The sequence below is a fragment of the Sinocyclocheilus grahami genome, unplaced genomic scaffold, assembly GCF_001515645.1.
Source record: "Sinocyclocheilus grahami isolate Dianchi unplaced genomic scaffold, SAMN03320097.WGS_v1.1 scaffold858.1, whole genome shotgun sequence".
Classification (NCBI taxonomy): Eukaryota; Metazoa; Chordata; class Actinopteri; order Cypriniformes; family Cyprinidae; genus Sinocyclocheilus; species Sinocyclocheilus grahami.
In genome coordinates, this window is record NW_015506037.1 from 29,644 (window position 1) to 54,296 (window position 24,653).

General features: G+C 34.8%; 2 protein-coding genes across 2 annotated transcripts in view; one reads left to right on the forward strand and one right to left on the reverse strand.

Moving 5' to 3' along the window:
- LOC107563142 (trypsin-3-like) overlaps positions 1 to 2,306 on the reverse strand; it is a 9,992-nt gene extending 7,686 nt beyond the window's left edge. Inside the window, exon 1 of the mRNA XM_016247934.1 lies at positions 2,298 to 2,306. The gene's annotated coding sequence lies outside the window, so the exon portion shown is untranslated. The remainder of the gene's footprint in view (positions 1 to 2,297) is intronic.
- A 1,952-nt stretch (positions 2,307 to 4,258) lies between these two features.
- On the forward strand, positions 4,259 to 10,518 carry LOC107563126 (trypsin-3-like). The gene is made up of 6 exons (XM_016247917.1): positions 4,259 to 4,344; positions 6,464 to 6,525; positions 7,220 to 7,236; positions 7,307 to 7,448; positions 8,431 to 8,694; positions 9,923 to 10,518. Exons 1-6 carry the CDS (start codon positions 4,290 to 4,292, stop codon positions 10,091 to 10,093), a joined length of 711 nt encoding a protein of 236 aa, XP_016103403.1. The 5' UTR covers positions 4,259 to 4,289; the 3' UTR covers positions 10,094 to 10,518.
- Positions 10,519 to 24,653: the final 14,135 nt, after the last annotated feature.

Consider the following 24,653-nt stretch of genomic DNA (forward strand, 5'->3'; position numbering starts at 1 on the left):
AAGCTTGGGGTACATGATCAAAAATTTTTTTAACAAAAAGTTTAAGATCCCCCCCCCCCCCATCATTTTCTTGGAAATTACACACGATTGATTGTATGCTATCCTGATACAAAAAGGGCTTTTCAAAACCAGAATCTGACATTACTAATGAGTTAGACTCTTTATAAGTGAATTCTAACCAGATCAGAACAATATACTGTATAAAGTATGACATTAAAGCAAGGTAAAGTCGATTAGGATCTATTTACACTGGCTTATCTTACTTAGTATTTTTGTCTTGTTTCTAGTCAAAATATCAAAAAATTCTTAAATCAAGATACTTTGACTAGATAAGCCAAATTACTTAAGATATTTAGTCTTGTTCCCAGGGGAAAAAACTAAATTAAGTGCATTTTGCTTAAAACAGGTAAAATTATCTGCCAGTGGGGTAAGTAAAATACTCTTGATTTAAGAATTTTAAGATATTTTGACTAGAAACAAGACAAAAATACTAAGTAAGATAATCCATTTTTTGCAGTATAGTTCAAGTAAATGTTTGCATTTTAATAAGCAATGTGCTTATGGATGAAATAACGAGTTTATTAGGTAACGCCTAGATGATTTAAAGTATTTGCTTTCAGTTTAATAAAATACTGTTAGAAACAGACTAATATCTTTTCCTCTGTGGATGCTATTTATGATAGACGATAAATATGGTTATCAGATTTAAGCTTTTGCGACATTTGTAACTCGAATATAATGACTCGGTTCCTTTCGTACATTTTAATCAGTGCTTTATTTTCTGTTGGATGAGCACATAATGAACACATTATTTCCCAGATATATATTTATATTTATATATGCAACAAAAGAATTAGATTTATTTACCTTTAGTTTCTTTGTTTAATCTGACAACATGGTTTTCCCCGCAAACACATCCCACTTCACACCATATTATTGTCTTCATTCCTTCATCCTCCATCTCACACCCACTCAGACTGTGGGAGTTTTCTCAAAAACAAAGGTTGGCAGCTTACAGAACAGCTTTAGAATCACTCGTGGGAAAAGTCTGACATTATAGGAGCTTTACTGAATATGAAGATAAAATCAGGTTGTCTGGGGAGTGTCTCAATACTGTCTGATTTGGTTAATTTGATACATCAGTATGAAAACTTTGCTTATAGTAGAATTACTTATTTATGCAGTGTTTTTACAGCAAATATGGTCAGTTGTTTCATTGTGTAACGTTTTTTTCTCATTTAACACAAAAGCTATGGTTTTATATTCTCTTGCGATTTTTTAATAAAGAGCAAAAATTAATAATTAAATGAATGTTAATTCAACTACTTCAATTAAATTATGCTCGTATTTTTAAAAAAGTAGAATAAAATAAATGCAATAGGTCATCAGTTTAATTGTTTGTTAACTCTAGTGAATGTCGTATAAAGTTATTACACATAATTGTTGAACTTTAAAATGGTCTGCAGTGAAAAAAATAAAAAATAATAAAATAATATAATAGTTCATCATTAGTTGTTTGTTACGTCCACTGAATGTAATTTAAATGTATTCCACATAATTATGTAGAATTAGAAGTCATTTTGCAAATAAAATAAAATTGGAACCTGTAATCAGCTTTAGTTGTTTGTTAATTTATTCAGATGACTCTAACGAATGTCAAACAAAACAAAACACAACACAAAACAAAAACAGCTCATCAGCTTTAGTGGTTTGTTATCTCCAGTGAATGTCATTTAAAATCATTCCATATTATGTCGAATTTTAAAATGGTGAAAATAATCAAATAAAACAAAATGAAAAACAGAACATCTGATTTATTTTGACATCTAAAGGTATCGCTCTCAAACTGCTATAAAAGACTATAAAACTACAGATTCTATAAAATAAAAGATTGAATCGTTTAGTGGATTCTTGCCAACGCTCCCACAATGTGGAATCTCAGCAGTGCTGTGACATCACTGTCCCCCTAATTACCATGACAACTGTATGGATGAAAGATCCAATTTAAGAGGTCAGTTATTAATGAATGCCAAAGCCATGATTAATAGTCCACTGACAACAGAACAGTCCCCAAACTCTCCATTAAACATGACAGGACCCTGCAGGGCTCGGAGCAGCGGATCTAACACAGAAGCCAGAGACATCATGTCACGATGATGAGGAGGGTGATGAAGAGGGCTAATCGCTCTGTTGTGGTAGAATCAAGAGAGCAGAACAACAGATAAGGCATAAAAACAGCAGCGGTCAGCACCCGGGGGAAGCAGCCATGAGAAAGAGACACAATAAATGAGACGTACCGGTAGATAGAGAGGTCAGCACTGATAGCTAACACTGGTCACAGAGATCACGCCATTTCATCCGCATCTTCATTTTTAATGATCCGTGCTCCAGATCTGGGGCAATCCCACAATTCCCAGCAGCCGGATCTAATGGGGATTTTTTTTCTGTTGGTCCATTGGTTAAAGCGGTTCAAAAGCATTCACTGGCACCCAGAATTTTTTGTAATGTTTTATTGTATTCGAAAATATATATAGTTGAAAACTATTATTATTATGTAAATATAGTAAGTAAAATGTTTGTGTGTGTGTGTGTGTGTGTGTATATATATATATATATAGTCTAAAGTCTCAAAATGTAATTATGAGATAACAAGCATCAAAGTTTGATCTCAACCATTAATTTTACTATGATTTTAATCTTTAACATTGTCTTACTCAGTCAATATTAAAGATACCGAGGTTACATTTTCATAGAATGTTCTTTACCTTATGAAGGATGATTTTATTTAGAAAACAACAAAAAATAACCAAAAAATGACTTTAGGTTGGTCTTCAGTCTTTCTACAGCAACACTCAAACAAATACTTACATTCAAGATTTATGTATTGGAATTGCATATAAAACTCCCATTCATTTGGATTACACAGTTTTAATAAATAAACATAACGTGATGTATATCTTGTCAGTCAAAATCAATAAAACAGGTCAGATTTCTGTAATAGTACTAATAAACTAAATGTGTTTTAATATACACAATAACTAATATATATATATATATATACACACACAGTATATATACACAGTATATATAAACATTTTAAATTAAATAAAAAATCAAAATAAAACAAATGTTAACTTGAATAAGATATAAAAACGTAAACTTATTTTATTTTAGCTAGCTTCCGAGGCAACATTTCTCATTTTCATTTCAACTTGATGTACTAAAAAAATAAAAAATAAAACTGAAAAGAAAAGGAATAAAAACTACACTGACACATATTTAAAACAACAAAAATAAAAAATAAAAGATTCACAAAAACACAGCAAAATTACTAAAACTTTAAGTAAAATTAACATGAAAGCAGAAACTATAAAAATGAAATATAATTCAAAATATTAACAAAACCCAAAGATACTAAAATAACACTGCTTTTAACTTATTTTGTTTTGTTTTATTATTTAATTTTTTAAAATTATTTTTATTATTTCATTCCGGGTTGTAGGTTAGGGGTTTTAAATTGTGAAAAATTCTGGTAGTTTTCTGTTAAAAGGTGCTCAAAATGATAAAAATGTCATCTGAAATCAAATGATCCAGTTTAGCCATTTTATGCAATTACTTTTGACTGGTTATTTTTTTATTTTATTTATTTTAAATCTCTTTCTATTCTGTTCGTTTCGAGTTGTAGATTACGTTTTGTTGAAATTGTGCAAATTATTTCTAATAACGTTCAGTTAAAAGGGACTGAAAATTGTATATTAAAAAAATGTTATATGTATATATAACTGGTAATATTGCTCCGAAAAATGACCAAAAGGATCATTTGATTTCAAATTACACTTTTATTTTTTGGACATTTTTAAAGAAATGACAGTGTAAATTGAATTAAGTCTCTAGATACTTTATGGGGCCACTAAAAGCATTAGTAATATAAACCAAAAAGCCTTATATAAAACAGAATAATAAAAGCTACAGTAAATCTGACTGATTCTTTAACTGCAGAATTGAATCTGCGATATGACGCAAACAGCATGTGACGTATGCATTTGTACTGATCCTAAATCAAACCCAAAACAAAAGTTCACAGGTTCGGTTAAGAAAGCTTCAATTATATATTGTTCCCGCTCTCAGACGACATTGTGACCATGGAGACGGAAATAGGAACTAGGAAACCCGAGAATGCAGAAGTGATCCTTCCTCAGGTGAGGAATCAGAGTACCTGAAGCAAAGCTCCTCTCAGTCTGGTCTGCACCTCTGGATGTGTCTGTCTCTGTGTCTGCGTCTCCATCAGTATGAACCTGCCGCTGCTTCTGCTCTGTGTTCTCCTGGAGCTCCTCGTGGTGAGCTGTAAGTACAGATTTATACTTCAGTCCTACAAAATCCTTTCAGTGCATTAACACAGTATAGCGGCATTGAGTGTTGTGGCTTGTGGAGCAGTCGTATACTGTACCTTGAGCAAAGCAATGATCTGTAATGAAGTTTTTACTGCAAAAACACACTTAATCCTGTAAAAAAAAAAAGGTCTGGGTGACTTGCTATGAATTTTCATGTGAATAATAACATGACATAATTATAATAATTTTACAACGTCTGTTTTTTGATTTTACAATGTGTTTTATAATTAAAATAATATTAATAATAATAACATCATTTAAAAAAAAACACGAAATAAATTGATGGCACATTGCAGTGTTATAGATTCAATCTGTCAACCTACAGCAATAAAAAAATGTAATACAAAAATAAAATAAATAAAATAAAAAATGTTTTAAAATCTCAAGAGAAAAAGAAAAGAGATTTGACAAATTATCATCTTTCTATAACATAATATATATATTTTACACATATTTAATAAAAAAGCTATCAATTTTAGATTTTACTGAAGTCTCCTCACGACTTTGAAAAGAAATGTGCTACAATTTGTCAAAATAACAAACTCTGCAATATTAAGTCAAAGATCCCAATATGAGTTAGCTAATGCTTCTCCGGAGAAAAAGACCCAAAGTCACCCAATACAAACTTTTTTAGTGCTGTCAAATGATTAATCGTGATTAATCGCATTCGAAAAAAGTTCTCTTTACATAATATATGTGTGTGTACTGTGTATATTTATCATGTATATATAAATACACAAACATACAGAATATATTTTGAAAATATTTACATGCATATATTTATATTTGTATAATTTATATTAAATATAAGTATATTTAATATAGAAATCTAACATATTTTTCTTAAATATATACATGCATGTGTGTGTATTTATATATACATAATAAATATACACTGTACACACACACATATTTTGTAAAGAAAAACTTTTATTTTGGATACGATTAATCGTTTGACAGCGATCAACACACTGATGTTTAAAACGACGCTGTAAAATAATAATGGCAAGTTTCCTAAGTTAAAATAAATAAATAAAGATTGCTATAGAAGACATTTTGGGATCTGACTTTTAATACTGGGTAGTTCATTTTTAAGCTATTTTAGATGTCTGGCTGAAGTTTTGTCCGTGTTGGGATTTATTTAGTGCAGAAATGACATGAGGACTAACTAAAAGTTTATTTTCATTGATGGATGTGCCCTTCATCCTGACAGCCTGCTCACTGAACGAAATCCAAAGAAGCCCGAACAAATCGTTTTTCATTACCAACACGAAAAATAGCCCTGCAAAGCAATTATAAATCTTAGAATGTGCAAACAAAATCTTAATCAATCCATCAGATGCTGGAATCTAACGTCAAATCGCGCTGAATAATAAACAATCACAACAAAGTCGTTTAAATCCCCAAACGCTGTAATTTAAATCCATAAACACTGACGTTCAGCATTGTTTACTGTTTTTCGCTACTTCACGACATAAACAGCAAACAATAGAAGTACATAACCTCTTCATGTACGGGGAATTCAACGCTTTGTGCCCTTTAACGTTTAGGATTTCCTCACGTTGAGAGCTTCATAAAGCAATCTGATAAAGGTCACACTGCTGCCAATCCTCATGAGGTCTAAGGTCATTCAATCAAGGTTGCAGAATAGATTCAAATCCAGCATGCACGTGTTTCACACGGGCAGAATGAAGGCCTGCTAATATTGTAACCTATATATACAGCTGCCTAATTGTTAAATGTCGATCAATATGCCCAAGGGCAACATATAGAGCAGAGATGACTTTCCAGTCTCCAGTCAAATCAAACGCGAATCATCTGTTCGTGACGCACATGTTAGGAAATGATAGTCTTGTGCGGACAGATTTAGATGGGGGGAAAATCCCATATTGTTTATGTCGCATTGTTCGGTATTGACTGTAAAACAAATTTAGCAACCTTAAGTTACACTCTCTCCTTCCGAGACAAAGGTTTGGAGTCAGAGCGGCCTCCACGTGCGCGCATGTGAAAGGAACATCTAGAGACTGAAGATGCTGTCAGTGAATTCACGTGTCTGCTGGTTTGTTTCTCAGGTCAGGATGTGATACAGGGCCGTATCGTGGGTGGATACGTCCCGGCGCCGTACTCCATCATTTAAAATACTTCACAAAAGTAATACTACACAAACTACACAAATAATAATAATAAAAATAGTTTACGTAACAATATGTGTGTGTGTGTGTGTGTGTATTAACAAATATGTACACATATACACACACACACATTTTTACATAATATATTATTGTTTTACAGCTGGTCTTCCAGTCTGATCATAGCTGGTTTAAGAGACTGGTTTAGACTAGTCAGGCTGTTTTTAGTTACTCAGGCTAGGAGACCAGCTGATCAATCATCAAAAACCATCTGAACACCAGTTTGACCAGCTTAAACCAGCAAGCATTTTTTAAGTATTAAAAAACGGGCAGACAGGGTTGCCAGCGATTCACAGTAAAAATATGGTTCAGGCATTATGGGATGACATATTGGCACTTAAAGGCTGCATTTTATAACTCATAACTGTATATTTTAATTGATATAATGTTAATATACCGAGCTACTTGAGTTATCAAAATCTGGATAATACAGGTGGAAAAAAGAACAGAATAGAGTTCAACTACAGAAATAAATATCAGAAAGCGTAGCACAAAACACACTAAAGTACATTACTGATAACAAAAATAAGGAAAAGTAAAAATAATCATATGTGATTTCTGGAAATGTACAATTTTGATAATGTATGATAATTCATGGCTTTTATTTCCAAAAACCATAAATGTGACGGTATATTACAGTGTATTTTAAAGCAGAAGTACAGTAAAATACAATAAAAAAAAGTTGAGTTTTTGAACTCGAGTTAAAAATCAGTCTTGTGTCTTTAGGGCGGCAAACATGAGGATCGTGGCTGGAGATTTTTCTGTGGGATTATATGAGGGGACGGAGCAGTTCCGCAGGCCTCATGTTTTAATACCTCACCCGCAGTACAACAAAGCCACCAATAACGCAGACATCATGCTCATTAAGGTGAGACAGTGGAATCAATGCTCCTGTGTTACACCGAACCGTCAGTAGCTGTGAATCATTGATTCCTTTCATGCATATAAAATGAACTCAACGCTCCGGCATCAAGTCATATTACATCAAGTGATGGATGTGTCTCTCAGTAATCAGTGCTGCAACAATACTGCATGAATGTTTTACACCTTTAAAGTTTTAATTGTAAACTTAAAATTCTATACTTTTATATAAAATTTACTATGCTATATAATTTGATAACATTTCACAAAAAGGATTCATTTGTTAAAATTAGTTACCTACATTAGTGAACATGAACTAACCATAGAAAAATACTTCTGAAGCATTACTGAAGTTCACGTTAATTGACTAATACTATACTACAATTATGAAAATCTAAAGTTTTATCTGTTAATAATATTTCTTGGACATGAGCTGTAGCATGAACAAACAGTTGTATTTTGATGAACTAAAACATTAACAAAGATTAATAAATAGTATAATAAATCTATTGCTCATTATTAGCTCATATTAGTCAATTGTTAACAAATGTGTTTTTGTAAAGCATAACAGTTTTAGTATAACAGTATAGCATAGATGTTTCAATTTTAGTATATATGTAAAAACATAATATAATAGACCCTTTTAATCTTAAAATATGGGGAAACAAATCTACTTACTACATCAGAAACCATGCTAAGCTAAACAAAAATTGGATTGAAAAATACACGTTTTGAAAATGTATAATAATAAATCAATGTTTTTGTGTGAACTTTTACACAAATTACAACTGTCCCACACTTCCATTTCCACCATAATAATTTTGTCCTCAGTAAAATTATAAAACATGACGTGAATAAAATAAAATAAAAGTAAAATCAAGGCAAATATCACTTGTTGTGCATAATTTCCAATCAAAATGTCATTTTGCCAAATTTTATTGTATGCTTTATGTGCACCATTAATTTTTCCCTTTCTCTCACCCGTTTAGCTGCAGTCTCCCATCTATGTGAACAGCTATGTGTCTCTGGCGCCGCTGCCTCGGCAGGACGCTATGGTGGCCGTGGGTCGCGTGTGCATGGTGTCCGGCTGGGGCTTCACCACTCCAACGGGAGGAATCCCTGCAACCCTGCGCACGGTCAAGTTGCCCATCGTGTCCAGCACAGTGTGTAACGCCACGGACTCTTTTAATGGAAACATCACTGAGAATATGATCTGTGCAGGATACAGCGAAGGAGGAAAAGACGCATGTAAGGTGAGACAATCGATTAATGCTGCACAGGCACTTACCTTAATGTGACCGGCACAGGACAATGGACTGGACTTTTTCTGATGCTGCTGGAAATCTTCTATTTATGAATAAGTGGTATTTTGGAATAAAAAACTTCTTGGAATAAACTACTGGTAACTATTAGCACAATTTTAGTGATTTACTGGACTTTGTTGTCAGGAACATGGTCGTCTTATATTCAGTCATTATTTGGATTTCACTGTTTTTGCCAACAACTTATACATTTAATTGGTTGCACTGCTGACTGGGTCTAATTAAACTTAGAAATGTGTGGCTATTTACTTTAGTTATCAGATGCAAATTAATTAAAAAATAAAATAAAATAAAGAAAACTATCCAGTTATATAAACATTTTCAAACCTAAGTGGAGCTCAACTCGTTAATTAACTAGCACTGTACTTATCTTGTGAAATATAAAATAAATAAATGTGTGTGATAAATCTTATTCAGTCAGGTTAGAAATATCTGGTATTAATTAAAGACAAAATGAATGAATAAAAATGCACTACTGTTCAAAAGCTTGGGGTCTGTATGATTTTTAACGTTGGCTCTTATGCTCACCAAGGCTGCATTTGTTTTGATAAAAAATACAATAAAAACAGTAAAATTGTGGAATAATTTTACAATTTAAAAGAGCGGTTTTCTATTTAAATATATTTTAAAATATAATTTATTCCTGTGATCAAAGCTGAATTTTCAGCATCATTACTCCAGTCTTCAGTGTCACGTGATCCGCCAGAAATCGTTCTAATAAATATGCTGATTTCCTGCTCAAGAAACATTTCTGATTATTATCAATGTTGAAAATAGTTGTACTGCTGCTTCTTTAGCAGGAAGTTCAAAAGAACAGTACTTATTTGAAACCGAAATCTTTTGCGACATTATAAATATCTTTACACTCTCACTTTTGAGCAATGAAAAAAACTAAATTTAGCTTACATATCTTTTGAACGGCAGTGCAAAAAATAAAAAATAAAAATAAAAAATAAAAATATATTTTGGCTGACATTGTAAATCTATATATTTCAACCCCTCGCCTTCAATCTGCTACGTAATGCTCAATTTTTAAGACCCAAGTAATTGTGAAAGCACATGTTCTGGTGTCGTTGTGAGTTTCAACAATCACTCTTCTCACACACCATCTGACTTCCCTGTCCAAAATCATATTAATATATGATTGTCTTTTCTGCAGGGTGATTCTGGAGGGCCGCTGGTGTGTGAGGGCCGTGTCTATGGCATCGTCTCCTGGGGCAATGGCTGTGCTGATGCCCAGTACCCCGGCGTCTACACGTCCGTCTCGAGGTTTCGTCAATGGATCGATGGAACTATATTTGGCTTTTATGGAAGGTGCCTCAAGTATTAGACTGCAGTGTTACCCCAGCACTCCCCTAATCGAACTTGAAACGGCCTCGAAACATGCCAACATGAATACTGTTGCTACTTTCTTCTATTTGAAAAGTTAGGACTTTTGATGATTTCCAGACGAGTACAACGCTGTTCTGAAACAGCACATTTGTTCCTCAACAGCTGGTAGACCTTTTTTTAAACACCGTAGTTTGTGCAAACTGTTCCTTAAATGTGCCATATTGCTGCTTCCCTGCAATGTCAGTGAAAACTAACAATAGAAAGCTGAAGGAATATTTTAAAAACAACACAACAAATTGTGAACGCTTTTATATGGAATGGTACATGTGAGAACGAAATATTCATAACATTAAAATGAATTTAATCAAACAGACTTTCATTTGGACTGTAACCAAACTGGTTACACACTTGAAATGAATAGTTTACTCAAAAATGAAATTGTCAATTTACTCACCATCGTGTTTTGTCGACCTGTTTAAAACTGCCTTTATGTCTTTCATCTGTGGAGCACAAAATAAATATATATATATATATATATATATAGTAAGATATTTAAAAGAATTCATAAACGAATACTTTTATTCAGCAAGGATGCATTCAGTTGGTCAAAAGTGACAGTAAACACATTTATAATCTTACAAATGATTTCTAATAAATGCTCTTCTTTTTATTCATCAAAGAATCCTGAAAAAAAGTATCATGGTTTCCAAAAAAATATTAAGCAGCACAACGGTTTTCATCAATAATGATGCTGAAAATTCAGCTTTGCATCACAGGAATAAATTACATTTTAAAATATATTCAAGCAGAAAGCAGTTACTTTAAATTGTAATAATATTTCACAATATTGCTGTTTTTACTGTATTTTTTGAGCAAATAAATGCAGCCGTAGCAAGCATTAGAGACTTTTTTTTTTTAACATAAAAAAACTTTTGAATGCTAGTGTATATATACGTAAGACAATTGTTTGACAATGCAAAAGTATTGAGATATTAAATGTATGTCCTGCATAAAACATATTTTAAACCACCCTAAACTGGTTTGCTTGTCTTGAGTGGTTTTAGAGGGGTTTTGGGCACTAAAACCATCAATGTCTGATTTGAACTTTTTTTAAGTAGGATGTGGATCATGATTTAGTCTTAAACGAGAGTTTCATGTAAAATAAATAATATTCGCATTTACAGTAATTTTTTAAATAAATTCATACTGAAATATCTGATTTTTAATGTCAAATCTGAGCAGTTTGAGAAGTTGCTGAGAACTCTTCAGACACACATACGAGATGACTGTTTTTTTTTCTCAGGAAAGAAAAGGGAAGCAGAGGATTTAAACAAAACTCTAAATTTAATCTCACTGCTGTCTAGTAGACACAATTGAGATATACAAGAAACCGAAATCTCAATTGTGATTTTTTTCCTCTATCTAGTTTTTGGAGTCTAATGTTCAATCTGTTCCCTATCGTCTGTCCTCTTGTGTTGATATTTACCTCTTGAATGGCTGCTTTTAGGTTATTCTTCTAAGCAGGTGTGAACGTGATTCCAGGAAGGAGTGGCTGAAATCTGGACAGATTAAACTACACCCGATAGGTCATCTGAGGCCATATCAGCACACCACAAATACTGCACGCCCTACTTTGACAATTCTCAAATGACAAAACTAGGGAGATGTCCTTCAGCTTAAGGGCGTGTTCTTCATCCAGTGATGGATATGAGGCTCCAGCATTACGGATTACATAAAGAGACATCTCTATTGTGAGATCCACAGCTTGAACACGTCAGAGGGGACTTTGAAGACCTATCGCATGACATATTCAGCCATAGTCTCGTACAAGCAGCATCTCAAAGGGAAAACTGACATTTTTGTTGTGCAGATTTTCACATTGTAGGATTTAGCACGGACCACAATAGTCTCATGATTGCAGCTCTCTGGGGAACCTGGCTTTGTTGTCAAATAGACAAAACATGACATGTAACATTGAGCTGCGTCTGAAATTAGACCAGCCTTATCGGTTTTTCCCTGACTGGTCTAGTTTGAGACTAAATTTATGAAGTAGCCCTCATGACTGTAGTGTAGTTCAAAATCAATACAGCCCAAAACACATCAAGAAAATGATTCACAAAATAAGCTTCTAAGGTTTTAAATAATTAAAAAGAGGGATAAGACAGACAGACATATAGACAGATGATAGATAGACAGACAGACATATAGACAGATGATAGATAGACAGACAGATGGATAGACAGATGATAGATAGATAGACAGACAGATGATAGATAGACAGACAGACAGACAGACAGACATACATATAGACAGATGATAGATAGACAGAAAGACAGATGGATAGACAGATGATAGATAGACAGACAGACAGATGATAGACAGATAGACAGACAGATGATAGATAGACAGACAGACGGATGATAGATAGACAGACAGATGATAGATAGACAGACAGACAGATGATAGATAGACAGACAGACAGACAGACATACATATAGACAGATGATAGATAGACAGACAGACATACATATAGACAGATGACCAGACAGATGATAGATAGACAGACAGACAGATGATAGATAGACAGACAGACAGACAGACATACATATAGACAGATGATAGATAGACAGACAGACATACATATAGACAGATGACAGATAGACAGACAGACAGACGGATAGACAGATGATAGATAGACAGACAGATGATAGACAGACAGACAGATGATAGACAGACAGACAGACAGACAGATGATAGATACACAGACAGACAGACAGACAGACAGATAGATAGATAGATAGATAGATAGTCAGATTATAGACAGACAGATAGATAGATAGATAGATAGATAGATAGATAGATAGATAGATAGATAGATAGATAGATAGATAGATAGATAGATAGATAGATAGATAGATAGATAGGTTTTGTATTTATCTATAAGGATTTATGACTCCAACCCACAAGAGGGCGTTTAATCCATATCCATTAGAATAAATTAATCTGGGATCTCCTGTTGTATAAAATTCCATACAGAATGTATTTTCTGCCATGGGTTGGCCAGCTGCTCACTGGCTGATGGGAGAGCTGGTCCGCTCTGCTCTGCTGGACAGGACAAAACACTCTTGACACAAGCTCAGCGTGACGTCATGAGCAGCCTATTCCTGACTGATGCAGCGTTTTATTCAGAGCTCTGAAAATTAGACACAATTCTAAAATGAGGATGCATGCAAAAATTAAAATGCATTGCAAGCAATTAAAATGCATTACATTTAACGTGCTATAGCATAATTTATGCTCTGTTGTTTGTGTGATGCAGGCATTTACTGAGAAATCAATGGCAAAGCTAACAGTTAACTTTTTTTGCAACATAGTTTGCAAACAGAAATATCCCACATTTGACTTTTGAAACGTGACTGTGGCTCTAGGAGACACTTAGGACCTTGAATGCAGCTTCATTCGGCTTCACTCGAGCATACTGGCACATGGACTACGTTTTGTTCCACTCTTTCAAATACTTGCATTGCCACTAGGGTGAATTTGACCCGGACTTTGCAACACACACACACACACACAATATAGCCTTTCTAGGAAATGCAAACAGTAGGTTAACTTTAAAACCCACTGGCATTAGTGGAGCTATTGTGATTTATGGTGCATGCTCTCAAATGCACTCTCAAAGAGAGGATGGGTCAAGACGAGTGGCCTAAATAGCTTTTTGTTTGTTTGTTTTGCTTTTGGCATTGCTTGAAACTCCCACATCTATGCCACATAAGAGCTCCTCATACACTGCAAAAAAGAAGTGTGCTTAATTGTGTTGAATTTTAAAGTACTTTAAATCTTAAAAGTATGTTTTTTAAATATAATTCCCTTTAATATAATTTTAATGAAATTAAAGGCCACTTAAGTGTACTTAAAGTGCACTTAAGTGTTAAGTGCTTTAAGTGTTTTACAAAGTGACTTTAATAATGTCAAATTAAAATAATTACATTTAAAATTAAAGTACATTGTTTTAATTACCGGTATTTGTTTGTCATGCTAAAAGTACACTTATTTTTTAATGTTACATTTTCAGTACTTGATTATAATTGAACTGTTTTATGCAATATTACATTAGTTAAATAAAAGGTAATATATTTGAAATGCACAAAATTGCAACTTTATAAAATGTGCATTTACAAATATATTTAAATATGAAATGCAAGTTATATAAATTAGTTTAAAGTACATGAATGCTTGTCGCCTACATTTTGCAGCACACTTGAACCATATTGCAAAGACAATAGAATTATAAAATTACATGAATATAAATGATATAGTATAGTACTTTATAATTTAGTCTCCAAAAACATTACTTCTGTCAGGACCACTATCGTCAAAGATGATTGACAATTAGCATACAGTTTGGATTGGCAGTATGGTTCTGTTCTGGGCAAGAACTCCCTGCGCATCCATGCAGCCTAGCATGGATGAGAGCAGGGAGAGCAGCGATAACCCCCCCAGGGTAAACAGAACCAACATAAATGTAACACAGATATCGTTAAAGTTCAATAATGTTATGTACACATTTTAGAATTAGTCTGATTCAAAGGAGAATCAGAAGGCTGAATCCTGACTGACAAAGGGGGAGCTGGGGATGGAGGAGGGGAATTAGCTATTGAGCAATGCGAAAACTGCTGATAATACTGAGGGACCTTATATATGAATGTTTAGATAGGTGTCGTATTCCCATAGGTTGATAGAGATCAGCTGATGCGAGCTCGACTAACGTGACTGCCAGAACTAATGCTACGCTAGATATTCTGTTTGCACTTAAGTGTATCTCAAGGATATTAAGAGATAATTCACTCAAAATGGATGGATTTGTTTTGTTACAAACATGCAGCTTTTCATTTCAAAATACATTAATTGATGGACTGGAGTTGTGTGGATTGCTTGTGGATTATTGTGATGTTTTTATCAGCTGTTTGGACTTAATCTGACGGCACCCATTCACTGCAGAGCAAGTGATGTAATGCTACTGTAATTTCTCCAGATCTGTTCCCGTGAAGAAACAAACCCATACATTTTGAATGGCCTGAGGGTGTCACTTTTTATTTTTGGGTGAACTATTACTGAAAGTCTGTGGTTTTACAAGGACATATAACTATATTTGAGCAGGAGAGAAGGGTTTCCTACTAAATTTCATAGCAGGTAAATGTAACACTCACAATCTGCAGTGGCTAATGAGTCCCATCAGTCAAAGCTGAGTAAAGCAAAGCCTTTGCTCCCAATGAATGATGCAATGATTGCTCTAACAGATTCAGATGTGCCCAGCCACTTAGTGTTAGGAACACACATTTGAACGTGACGGCATCCATTTTTCACCTTCAGCATGCAGAGAAGCTCAATTGAGATGAATAGCACTACTGCACAGTCCTGGGACATTTAACAGCTTACCTGAAAATCCTCTGACATGAATTAAAACCTTCTGACTTTAATAGAACTCTGACTAGGATAAAACTAAAAGAGAAATGAAATGTCCACAATCCTGAAGCCGGAACTATCACTCAATACAATCACATTTAGTCACTCTGTACATCAACTGTGATGCATATCTAGCAAGCCTTTTAGCTTGTCTGCAGCTTCAACCAAAATGGAAGGAAAAAACGAAAGGAAATAAGAATTAGGCACAGAAATACTCTTTAAGAAACTGCATACAAAAGACTTGTTTAAAGTTTAAAGGAATACTTGACCTAAAAACAAATCTGTGGCATTACTCTCCTTGCTGGCGTCTTTCAAAACCCATGTAGCTTTCTATCTTTCATAGAACACATAAGCGTCTTAGCTAAATGTTTGAGTTTTGTTTTGTACAATGAAAGTGGATGAGAAGCAGGGACATTCTGCTAATCATCTCCTTTTGTGGTCCTTGCAAGCTAGTTGCAATGACATAAAAGTATTACATTTTAATGTCATCATGTTACCTTGAATATTTCAGTAAGGTGATGCTTTAAAAGGGTCATCATTAAAAACAGAATTGACCTTTTCAAATAAAAGTGTCGCACTATATAAATACACTGTAACTTTCAAAAAACTTTCCTCTCCAGTCCAGTTCAAGAACATGGTTTGTTCAAACAATTCACGCTTGAAATAGCAGCTAAATTGACGGCAGTTGTTGAGAGCCCGCAGATATAGTCCAACATACAGTATATCAAAAAATACCACAGACGGAATACAAGAACATGTCGTCTGTAAACAGCATCTACAGACAGACAGATGGCAAACTCAATTCTGAAATGGATTATTTAAAAAAAAAATCATTATATGGACTTAAAGCCACTTTTTTCTGGTGTATATGCAATGATTTACTGCTTACTGCAAATAAAATGTAATGCATTTGATTAAATCAGCATATCCTGCATTTAACAAACTTTAAAGGGGTCATATGATGCTATTTTAAAGATCATTATTTTGTGTATTTGGTGTAACAGAATATGTTGACATGCTTTAATGTTCAAAAAACACATTATTTTTCAAATAGTGAACATTGTAGGTCCTCTATGCCCTGCCTCTCTCAAACACGTAGTTTTCAACAAAGCCCCCTCCTTTGACAAGCGCAGTCTGCTCTGATTGGCCAGCTGACCCAATGCACTGTGATTGGCCGAACAACATAAGCACGCGTCGGAAATGTAACGCCCCTTACCATAATGGCGAGCTTCAGCTTTCAAAGTAAATATCAAGACTAATAATTAATAATGTCATTAGTTTTACCATCAGTTCAAGCCCGAAAGAGGAACAGAGTCGCGTGACAGACACAGTGATGATGCAGTACACAAGCCGCGGTTAAGACAGCTGATGTGCTATGATTTCTGACAGACAGTTCACTCTCCTGTGATGTGACCCTGTTCCCCTCACACACACACACACACACACACACACACATATCTCTTTGGATTTGAGACTTTAGTCTTTGCAACTTTACAGATCTTCTTTATGCACCAAGAGCTTGTAACACTCCAAAGAGAAAGGAAAACTTGAAATCGCATCATATGACCCCTTTAATGGATTAACAGCTCTGGTATAAACTAAATTATTAATTTTTTAAGGTATATGCATTTGCATAGAGAGAGCGAGATACTTTTTCCAAGCAGTTAAAAATTTACTCAGCAAGGACACATTTAAAATGTTACAAAAGATTTCAAATAAATGCAGAATCCTGAAAAAAAAAAAATGTATCCACAAAAATATCAAGCAGCACTGCTTTCAACAGTTATTTTGAGTTGTAACAATATTACTATACATAATAAGTTTTAATGGAATCTCCTATGCTCATAAAGGCTGTATTTATTTGATCAAAAATACAGAAATATTATTGGAATTTCTAATATTGGATTCCTATTTTAATATACCTTGAATATAATTTATTTCTGTGACGCAGCGCTGACTTTTCATCAGCAATTACTCCAGTGTTCAGTGTCACATGATTCTTCAGAAATCATTCTAATATGCTGAGCTAATATCAGTGTTGAAACTGTTGTGCTGCTTAATAATTTTTAGAACCTGTGATACTTTTTTTGATTCTTTGATGAATAAAAAGTTAAAAAGAACAGCATTTATTCAAAACAAAATTAATTTCTAACATTATAAGTCTTTACTACTTGCTGAATAAAAGTATTCATTTCTTTAAACAAAAAAAAGGAAAAAATGTACTGACCCCAAATGTTTCAATAGTAGTTTATATTGTAACACAAAAATTATATTTTGAATAGAAACTGTACCCCAGATCCCAAAAAATATTAAGCAGCACAACTGTTTCTAACATTGATAATAAATCAGCATATTAGAATGATTTCTGAAGGATCATGTGACACTGAAGACTGGAGTAATGATGCTGAAAATTCAGCGTTGATCACAGGAATACATTATTTTAAAGTACAAAAATAAAAAAAAATTCTATTATAAAAATTTAAATTTAAATTTTAAATTGCAATAATATTTCACAAAATTACAGTTGTTTTCTGTATTTTTGATCAAATAGATTCAGCCTTGATGAGCATAAGAAACTTCCTTAAAAAAAACATAAAAAATCTCACTGATCCCAAATTTTGAACAGCACTATATATATATATATATATATATATACACACAGTGGTGTGAAAAAGTGTTGGCCCCCTTCCTAATTTCTTATTTTTTTGCATGTTTGTCATACTTTAATGTTTCAGATCATCAAACAAATTTAAATATTAGTAAAAGTATATATATATATATATATATATATATATATGAATGTGTATGTGTGTATATATAATATAATGAAAAGCACCTCTGAGCTGTATACTGCAAACGATTCAGCTCGGTAAACATCCAACTGACCAGACGCACCACACTTCAAAGCTGGAATGATGTATCAGCTGTAACCTACAGTGAAATATCAGTGAGTGGGCGAAATAAAACAACGGTGACCTGCTTTTGCCATCTCTCTTTAAAGACTTCTAAGTGCACTTATGTATCTGTCCTCAAGACTTCATAGCAGACGAAGATGAATAACAATCACCATCTCGACCTTTTGTTATGAAACACTGAAAATACTGTAGGACGTGAGTCAGGGGGCAGAATGGAGAATGTTAATTATGAGCCATTAAGTCTTCCACCAGACCACTTCAGCAGTGCATTGCAATGAAACGTTATTTATTTCCAACTGATGTCCCATTTTCTCCGTTCACCCACTCAGTTCCTGTCTCGTCTTTATGGGGAGGGGGCCAAGCTGATATATCTGTGCAAGTCTCTGAGGAACAGTAGAAACTAGAGCACTTTAATCAAAACTCCTAACATAGTAATGCTGTCAAAGGAAACAAGGCTCTTTTCTTTCTGACAGGACTTGAAGAAAAAGAAAGGATGCTGCCCAACTTCAGTATGCTTAAATGCACAGTAATTATTTTGAAATGAATTAGAATTTACTAATATTATAGATGCATCATGTAAATGCACTGCTATTAGATGATTAAACCAATATTTTGAAATCTGCATATACATGAACTGATTTAACTACAGCTAATAGATAAATAAATATATGTAAGCAGATAAATAAATAAACATATGAAATCCAAAGCTCTTCTGCAGTTTTAGCTGCTGTACAAAAATGCAGGAGATATTAATTTCCAATTTTATAGCTTCATTACAGTGCAGAGCTGAAATAACCATGTCTCCTGTATTTCACCAGAATCCATAAAGGTGCTGTGGCAACCAGTATTTTCTGTTTGCTGCCGTCAATGTTCATTTTTCACTGCAGTTATTGCTGAGCCAATCTGCTTTGGGCCATTATATGATTGGACAGGCCCATACACTTAGCAAAAATGGGTAAATTGTTTCAAAAGGTCCCAGTCAGCATTTTCTGGCAATTTGCTGTCAGAAATGAAACAATACGCATCTAATACATCCAATATAACAGCAGCTTGAATCTAAAGGTGTCATAGATGCTGAGTTTCACCCTCAAAGTCTGTGCTTGAAAATTAGTCATTTTAGAAACGGTAAAGCAGACATGGCACCTCAGAGCTTCGGTGGGAAAACTAGCAGATGGAGAAGAAACAACGCACAAGAGAAGAAAGCTATTGTATAACACGACTCGTTTCACGTTATTTAAAGCCCATTTCTGCCCAGCTACAGGAGACACATGATGTAAAATTAGTTTCTTCATCACAACAGGTTTGAAGAAGTTTTGTGATTACTTGCTCACCAATGGATCCTCTGCAGTGAATGGGTGCCGTCAGAATGAGAGTCCAAACAGCTGATAAAAACATCCCAGTAATCCACATTGAAGTAATCCACACCACTCTGGTGCACCAATTAATGTCTTGTGAAGGTCTTGGAAAAAAAAAAGTTTGTAAGAAACAAATTCATCATTAAGGCATTTTAACTTTAAACCATCGGTTTTGGCCAAAATACAAGCCTATAATCCATAATAATGCTTCCTTCAGTGGAAAAGTTCCTTCCCTGTTGTCCTCTCACATCAAAATCCACCAGCATTTTAATTTAGAACTGTTTTCACTTGTAAACTGTGCTTGATCTGTGCATATTTCTCTCCTAAATCAGACAAAATGACTTCAATGGAGAAAGCAATATTATAGTTAGACGACTGAATATTATGGTTAGAAGTGTTTGTTACAAACATGCAGTTTTTCACTTCACAGGATGTTCAGTGATGAACTGGAGTGGATTACTGTGATGTTTTTATCAGCTGTTTGGACTCTCATTCTGACGGCACCCATTCACTGCAGAGCATCCATTGGTGAGTGAGTAATGTCATGCTACATTTATCCAAATCTGTTCCAAGAAAATTCAACTAGCCATCTTGAATGGCCTGAGGATTACCTATTTCGTTAACTAAACACAAAAGCAAAAGGTTTTGAAAAGTGAAAAATAGTTATGATTGCCTCAACAAGCACAGATCGTGATAATTTGTGATGTTTTTTGCTTGCAGAAAGTTTACATGGTTAAAGAACATCACAAACTTTTATACTCAAGCTCAGTTTCAAGGTCAGGCATGATTGTCCACCAGGTTAGCATTTCCTAGTGTTATAATGGAAGCGAACAGATCTATTCCCCTCAGTGGCCACCTACCAGACAGAAAAGCAAAGTGCTCTGGAATCAGAGGTGAAATGCATTTTGTCCGTATGCTGCAGCACGTCGGCCCACGGTCGTCCTCAGTCATACGTGTGCATTGATGAGGCAGACGAGAGACGGCCAGATCGATATTGTCCAAGAGTGATGGAATGCTGCCAGACATGGGGCTAATGGGAATCAGGAGGTTATTGTCAGTCGTTCCTAAAACAAGGAAGAAATGATCTGTAAGCCTGAGGGAGTCTCTGGGGCAACAGTGCACTGGCTCTCTCTCTGATGGGTCTCTGACACTCCAGTATTAGCTGAGAATCTGTAATATAGAGTGAGTAATGAGAGTTCCTCCATAGGAAAGAAAAATCACTCTTTAAAAATCTGTTTCTTCTAGATGGCAAACAGAGGCCGTAGCATAAGTTTATCCTGAAAAACAAAACAAAAAAACACCCCAGTAATCTCTCATGTGTCTCTCAGTCCCCATCTATAAGACTAAGAGTTTTGGCATCTTATTCACATGTAAACAGGATTTTAGATAACTAAAAACGTCTCAGGTTACTTATGTAACCATGGTTCTCTGAGTAGGGAACGAGACACTGCGTCCTCTAGGGGTCGCTATGGGGAACGCCTCGTCGTGACCCGTGTCTGAAGCATACATTGAAAAAACACCAACTCGTTGGCCGGCGACAGCCATGACGTCACTACCGGTGCGACTCCAGTATAAATCGGCGCCGGGAGCTACACATCATTCACTTCTTCGTCTGAAGCTTGCGTCCGCAGCATGGCAAGAAACCTAGAGGACGCAGTGTCTCGTTCCCTACTCAGGGAACCATGGTTACATAAGTATCTCATTCTGACGGCACCCATTCACTGCAGAGCATCCATTGGTGAGTGAGTAATGTCATGCTACATTTATCCAAATCTGTTCCAAGAAAATTCAACTAGCCATCTTGAATGGCCTGAGGATTACCTATTTCGTTAACTAAACACAAAAGCAAAAGGTTTTGAAAAGTGAAAAATAGTTATGATTGCCTCAACAAGCACAGATCGTGATAATTTGTGATGTTTTTTGCTTGCAGAAAGTTTACATGGTTAAAGAACATCACAAACTTTTATACTCAAGCTCAGTTTCAAGGTCAGGCATGATTGTCCACCAGGTTAGCATTTCCTAGTGTTATAATGGAAGCGAACAGATCTATTCCCCTCAGTGGCCACCTACCAGACAGAAAAGCAAAGTGCTCTGGAATCAGAGGTGAAATGCATTTTGTCCGTATGCTGCAGCACGTCGGCCCACGGTCGTCCTCAGTCATACGTGTGCATTGATGAGGCAGACGAGAGACGGCCAGATCGATATTGTCCAAGAGTGATGGAATGCTGCCAGACATGGGGCTAATGGGAATCAGGAGGTTATTGTCAGTCGTTCCTAAAACAAGGAAGAAATGATCTGTAAGCCTGAGGGAGTCTCTGGGGCAACAGTGCACTGGCTCTCTCTCTGATGGGTCTCTGACACTCCAGTATTAGCTGAGAATCTGTAATATAGAGTGAGTAATGAGAGTTCCTCCATAGGAAAGAAAAATCACTCTTTAAAAATCTGTTTCTTCTAGATGGCAAACAGAGGCCGTAGCATAAGTTTATCCTGAAAAACAAAACAAAAAAACACCCCAGTAATCTCTCATGTGTCTCTCAGTCCCCATCTATAAGACTAAGAGTTTTGGCATCTTATTCACATGTAAACAGGATTTTAGATAACTAAAAACTGATTTTTTTCAAAAAGCCTATTCTTCAAAAAGTCTGTTCTGTCATTGTTTAGGTTGATTTTATAACAATTTACATTGCAATAAGTTGCAAAAACTGGGTTATGAGTGTTTTTCGCATTGTCGTCTAAAATGCTGTTGGTGTGGACAGATGTTTAGTTTTAAAGGGAAGTGAAAACTATTTACTTATTATTTTTTAGAAATATCTGTACAGATGTGGACAAAGCCTCATAAAAGTTTCAGAAAATATATTGTATCTCAAAATACAAAGTCTCCATTCAAAAGTTAGAGATTTTAACATGAACTTAAATATTTCTCATCAACTACAGTCAAAATCATATAATCTGAGCTAGCCACATTTATTTTTTTTAGCTTTAGAGCTTACATTCTGGCAAAGTGTAAACGTTCAAGGAGCTGTTTACACAAAACCATTTTCAACTAAAAAACTGAAAACTTTTTTATGTGTTTTGGCTCTTCATTGACCTGAAAACAAACCTTTAAAAACAGGTTTAAAAAATGCAATTTATATTCTCTGTGTAAACTACAAAAAACGGTGAATTTGTGCATGTAGTGTTTCTTTACAAAGTAGGCTAACATTGCCAACTACTGGCCTGGCATGCATAATACAGCATTTTAGTGCTTTTCATGGATCAGTGTGAATGGGGATCGCTCTGACAATGTTGTCATCTGTATGTATTCAAAAACACAAAGGAAGAACTTTTCCGTTTTTAGTACATTGTTGTCATGTAAACATACCCTAAGTAGCTGGAGATCTGCACAACCTCCAGTTAACCACACCCTCTGTCCCTCTAAGCCAATCAGATGCATCTACTCATTACTGTGAGCAGCTGGATTGGAAGGAGGGATTACACTTTACTTGAAGGGGTGTGCATAAGACTGACATGACACCTTCATAATCATGACATGACACATACAGAATCATGACATGACTCATGTCATGAATATGAAGTTTTTATGCATGTTTATGACAACTGTCATTAAGTGTCATTCTCTCAGTTATGTAATTTTTAATGCAAAGATGACATTGTTTGAGATGTCTTTGTAATGGGCTATGGTTAGGGGTAAGGGTAGGGGTAGGGTTAGGTTAGGGTTAGATCAAATAATGTCATATTTGCATTACAAATGACATAACTGAGCGAATGACACTTAATGACAGTTGTCGTAAACATGCATAAAACCTCCTTCATATTCATGACATGTGTCATGTCATGATTATGAAGGTGTCATGTCAGTCTTATGCACACCCCTTCAAGTAAAGTGTTACCGAAGGAGGTTATAAATCCCAGTGATCTGATTTGTGCAGCAGAAAAAAAAATGCTGCTGAAGTAGCTGCTCCACACATTTGTCTCTTAATCTCTTACCTAGATCTCTTTTTTCTTCCTGTGGTAAAAGTGATAATATAATTTCCCCCCTTGTGTCTGTCTATTTTGTTTGAATCTATTCCAAGTGTTGAATACATTTCTGGCTATACCAAACATGGGCAAACAAGAGCCCTAAAACAGATTTGAAAATGAGAACACAACTATTTCAAGGCTTCAAAGATACAAGAACCAGTTGAGATTGAACACAGAGTTAAACCTCATTTGTGGCAAAAACTTTTCTGCATTCTTCAAAGGCGTTTTAGGACTAACAGCAAACAAAGCTGATACTCAAATGAGCCATAACTAAGAACTCCATTAAGTCTCCTGAGCTAAATGACTGTTCAGAGGGGCCCTTGAAAGCCTGTTAGACAGTCTTGACAATGTGGCATCCCATAATGATTAATTGAGGGCGTCAACAAACACTGATGAATAAAAGATAAAATGGCCCTTTTGGACACTGATCCATCTATAATCCTTGAAAGCAGTCCATTCAGTTGATTAGCGGAGATGTGTGTCAGTTGTTTAAGATGGGTTTAGATTCTTAGTTATGCTTATACTGTCAATGACAGATTTAATATGATTTTTTTTAATTAACTAAAAGGGACACTATGAGTGTCTGAATGGAGTTTGTGTTTGTTTTGTTGATTCACACTGATGCCACTGCATTTACGTATACATTAATTTCATCTTTCTGTTCTTAGTTCCAGAGTTTGGAAATATGAAAAAACTAAGTATTAGTATCACATATCAAATCAAGTATTAGAATTTTCTTGTAAAATTTACTCTAATAGTCTGTTTTATTTACAGCCTCCCAGAGATGAACATCCAAATGAAT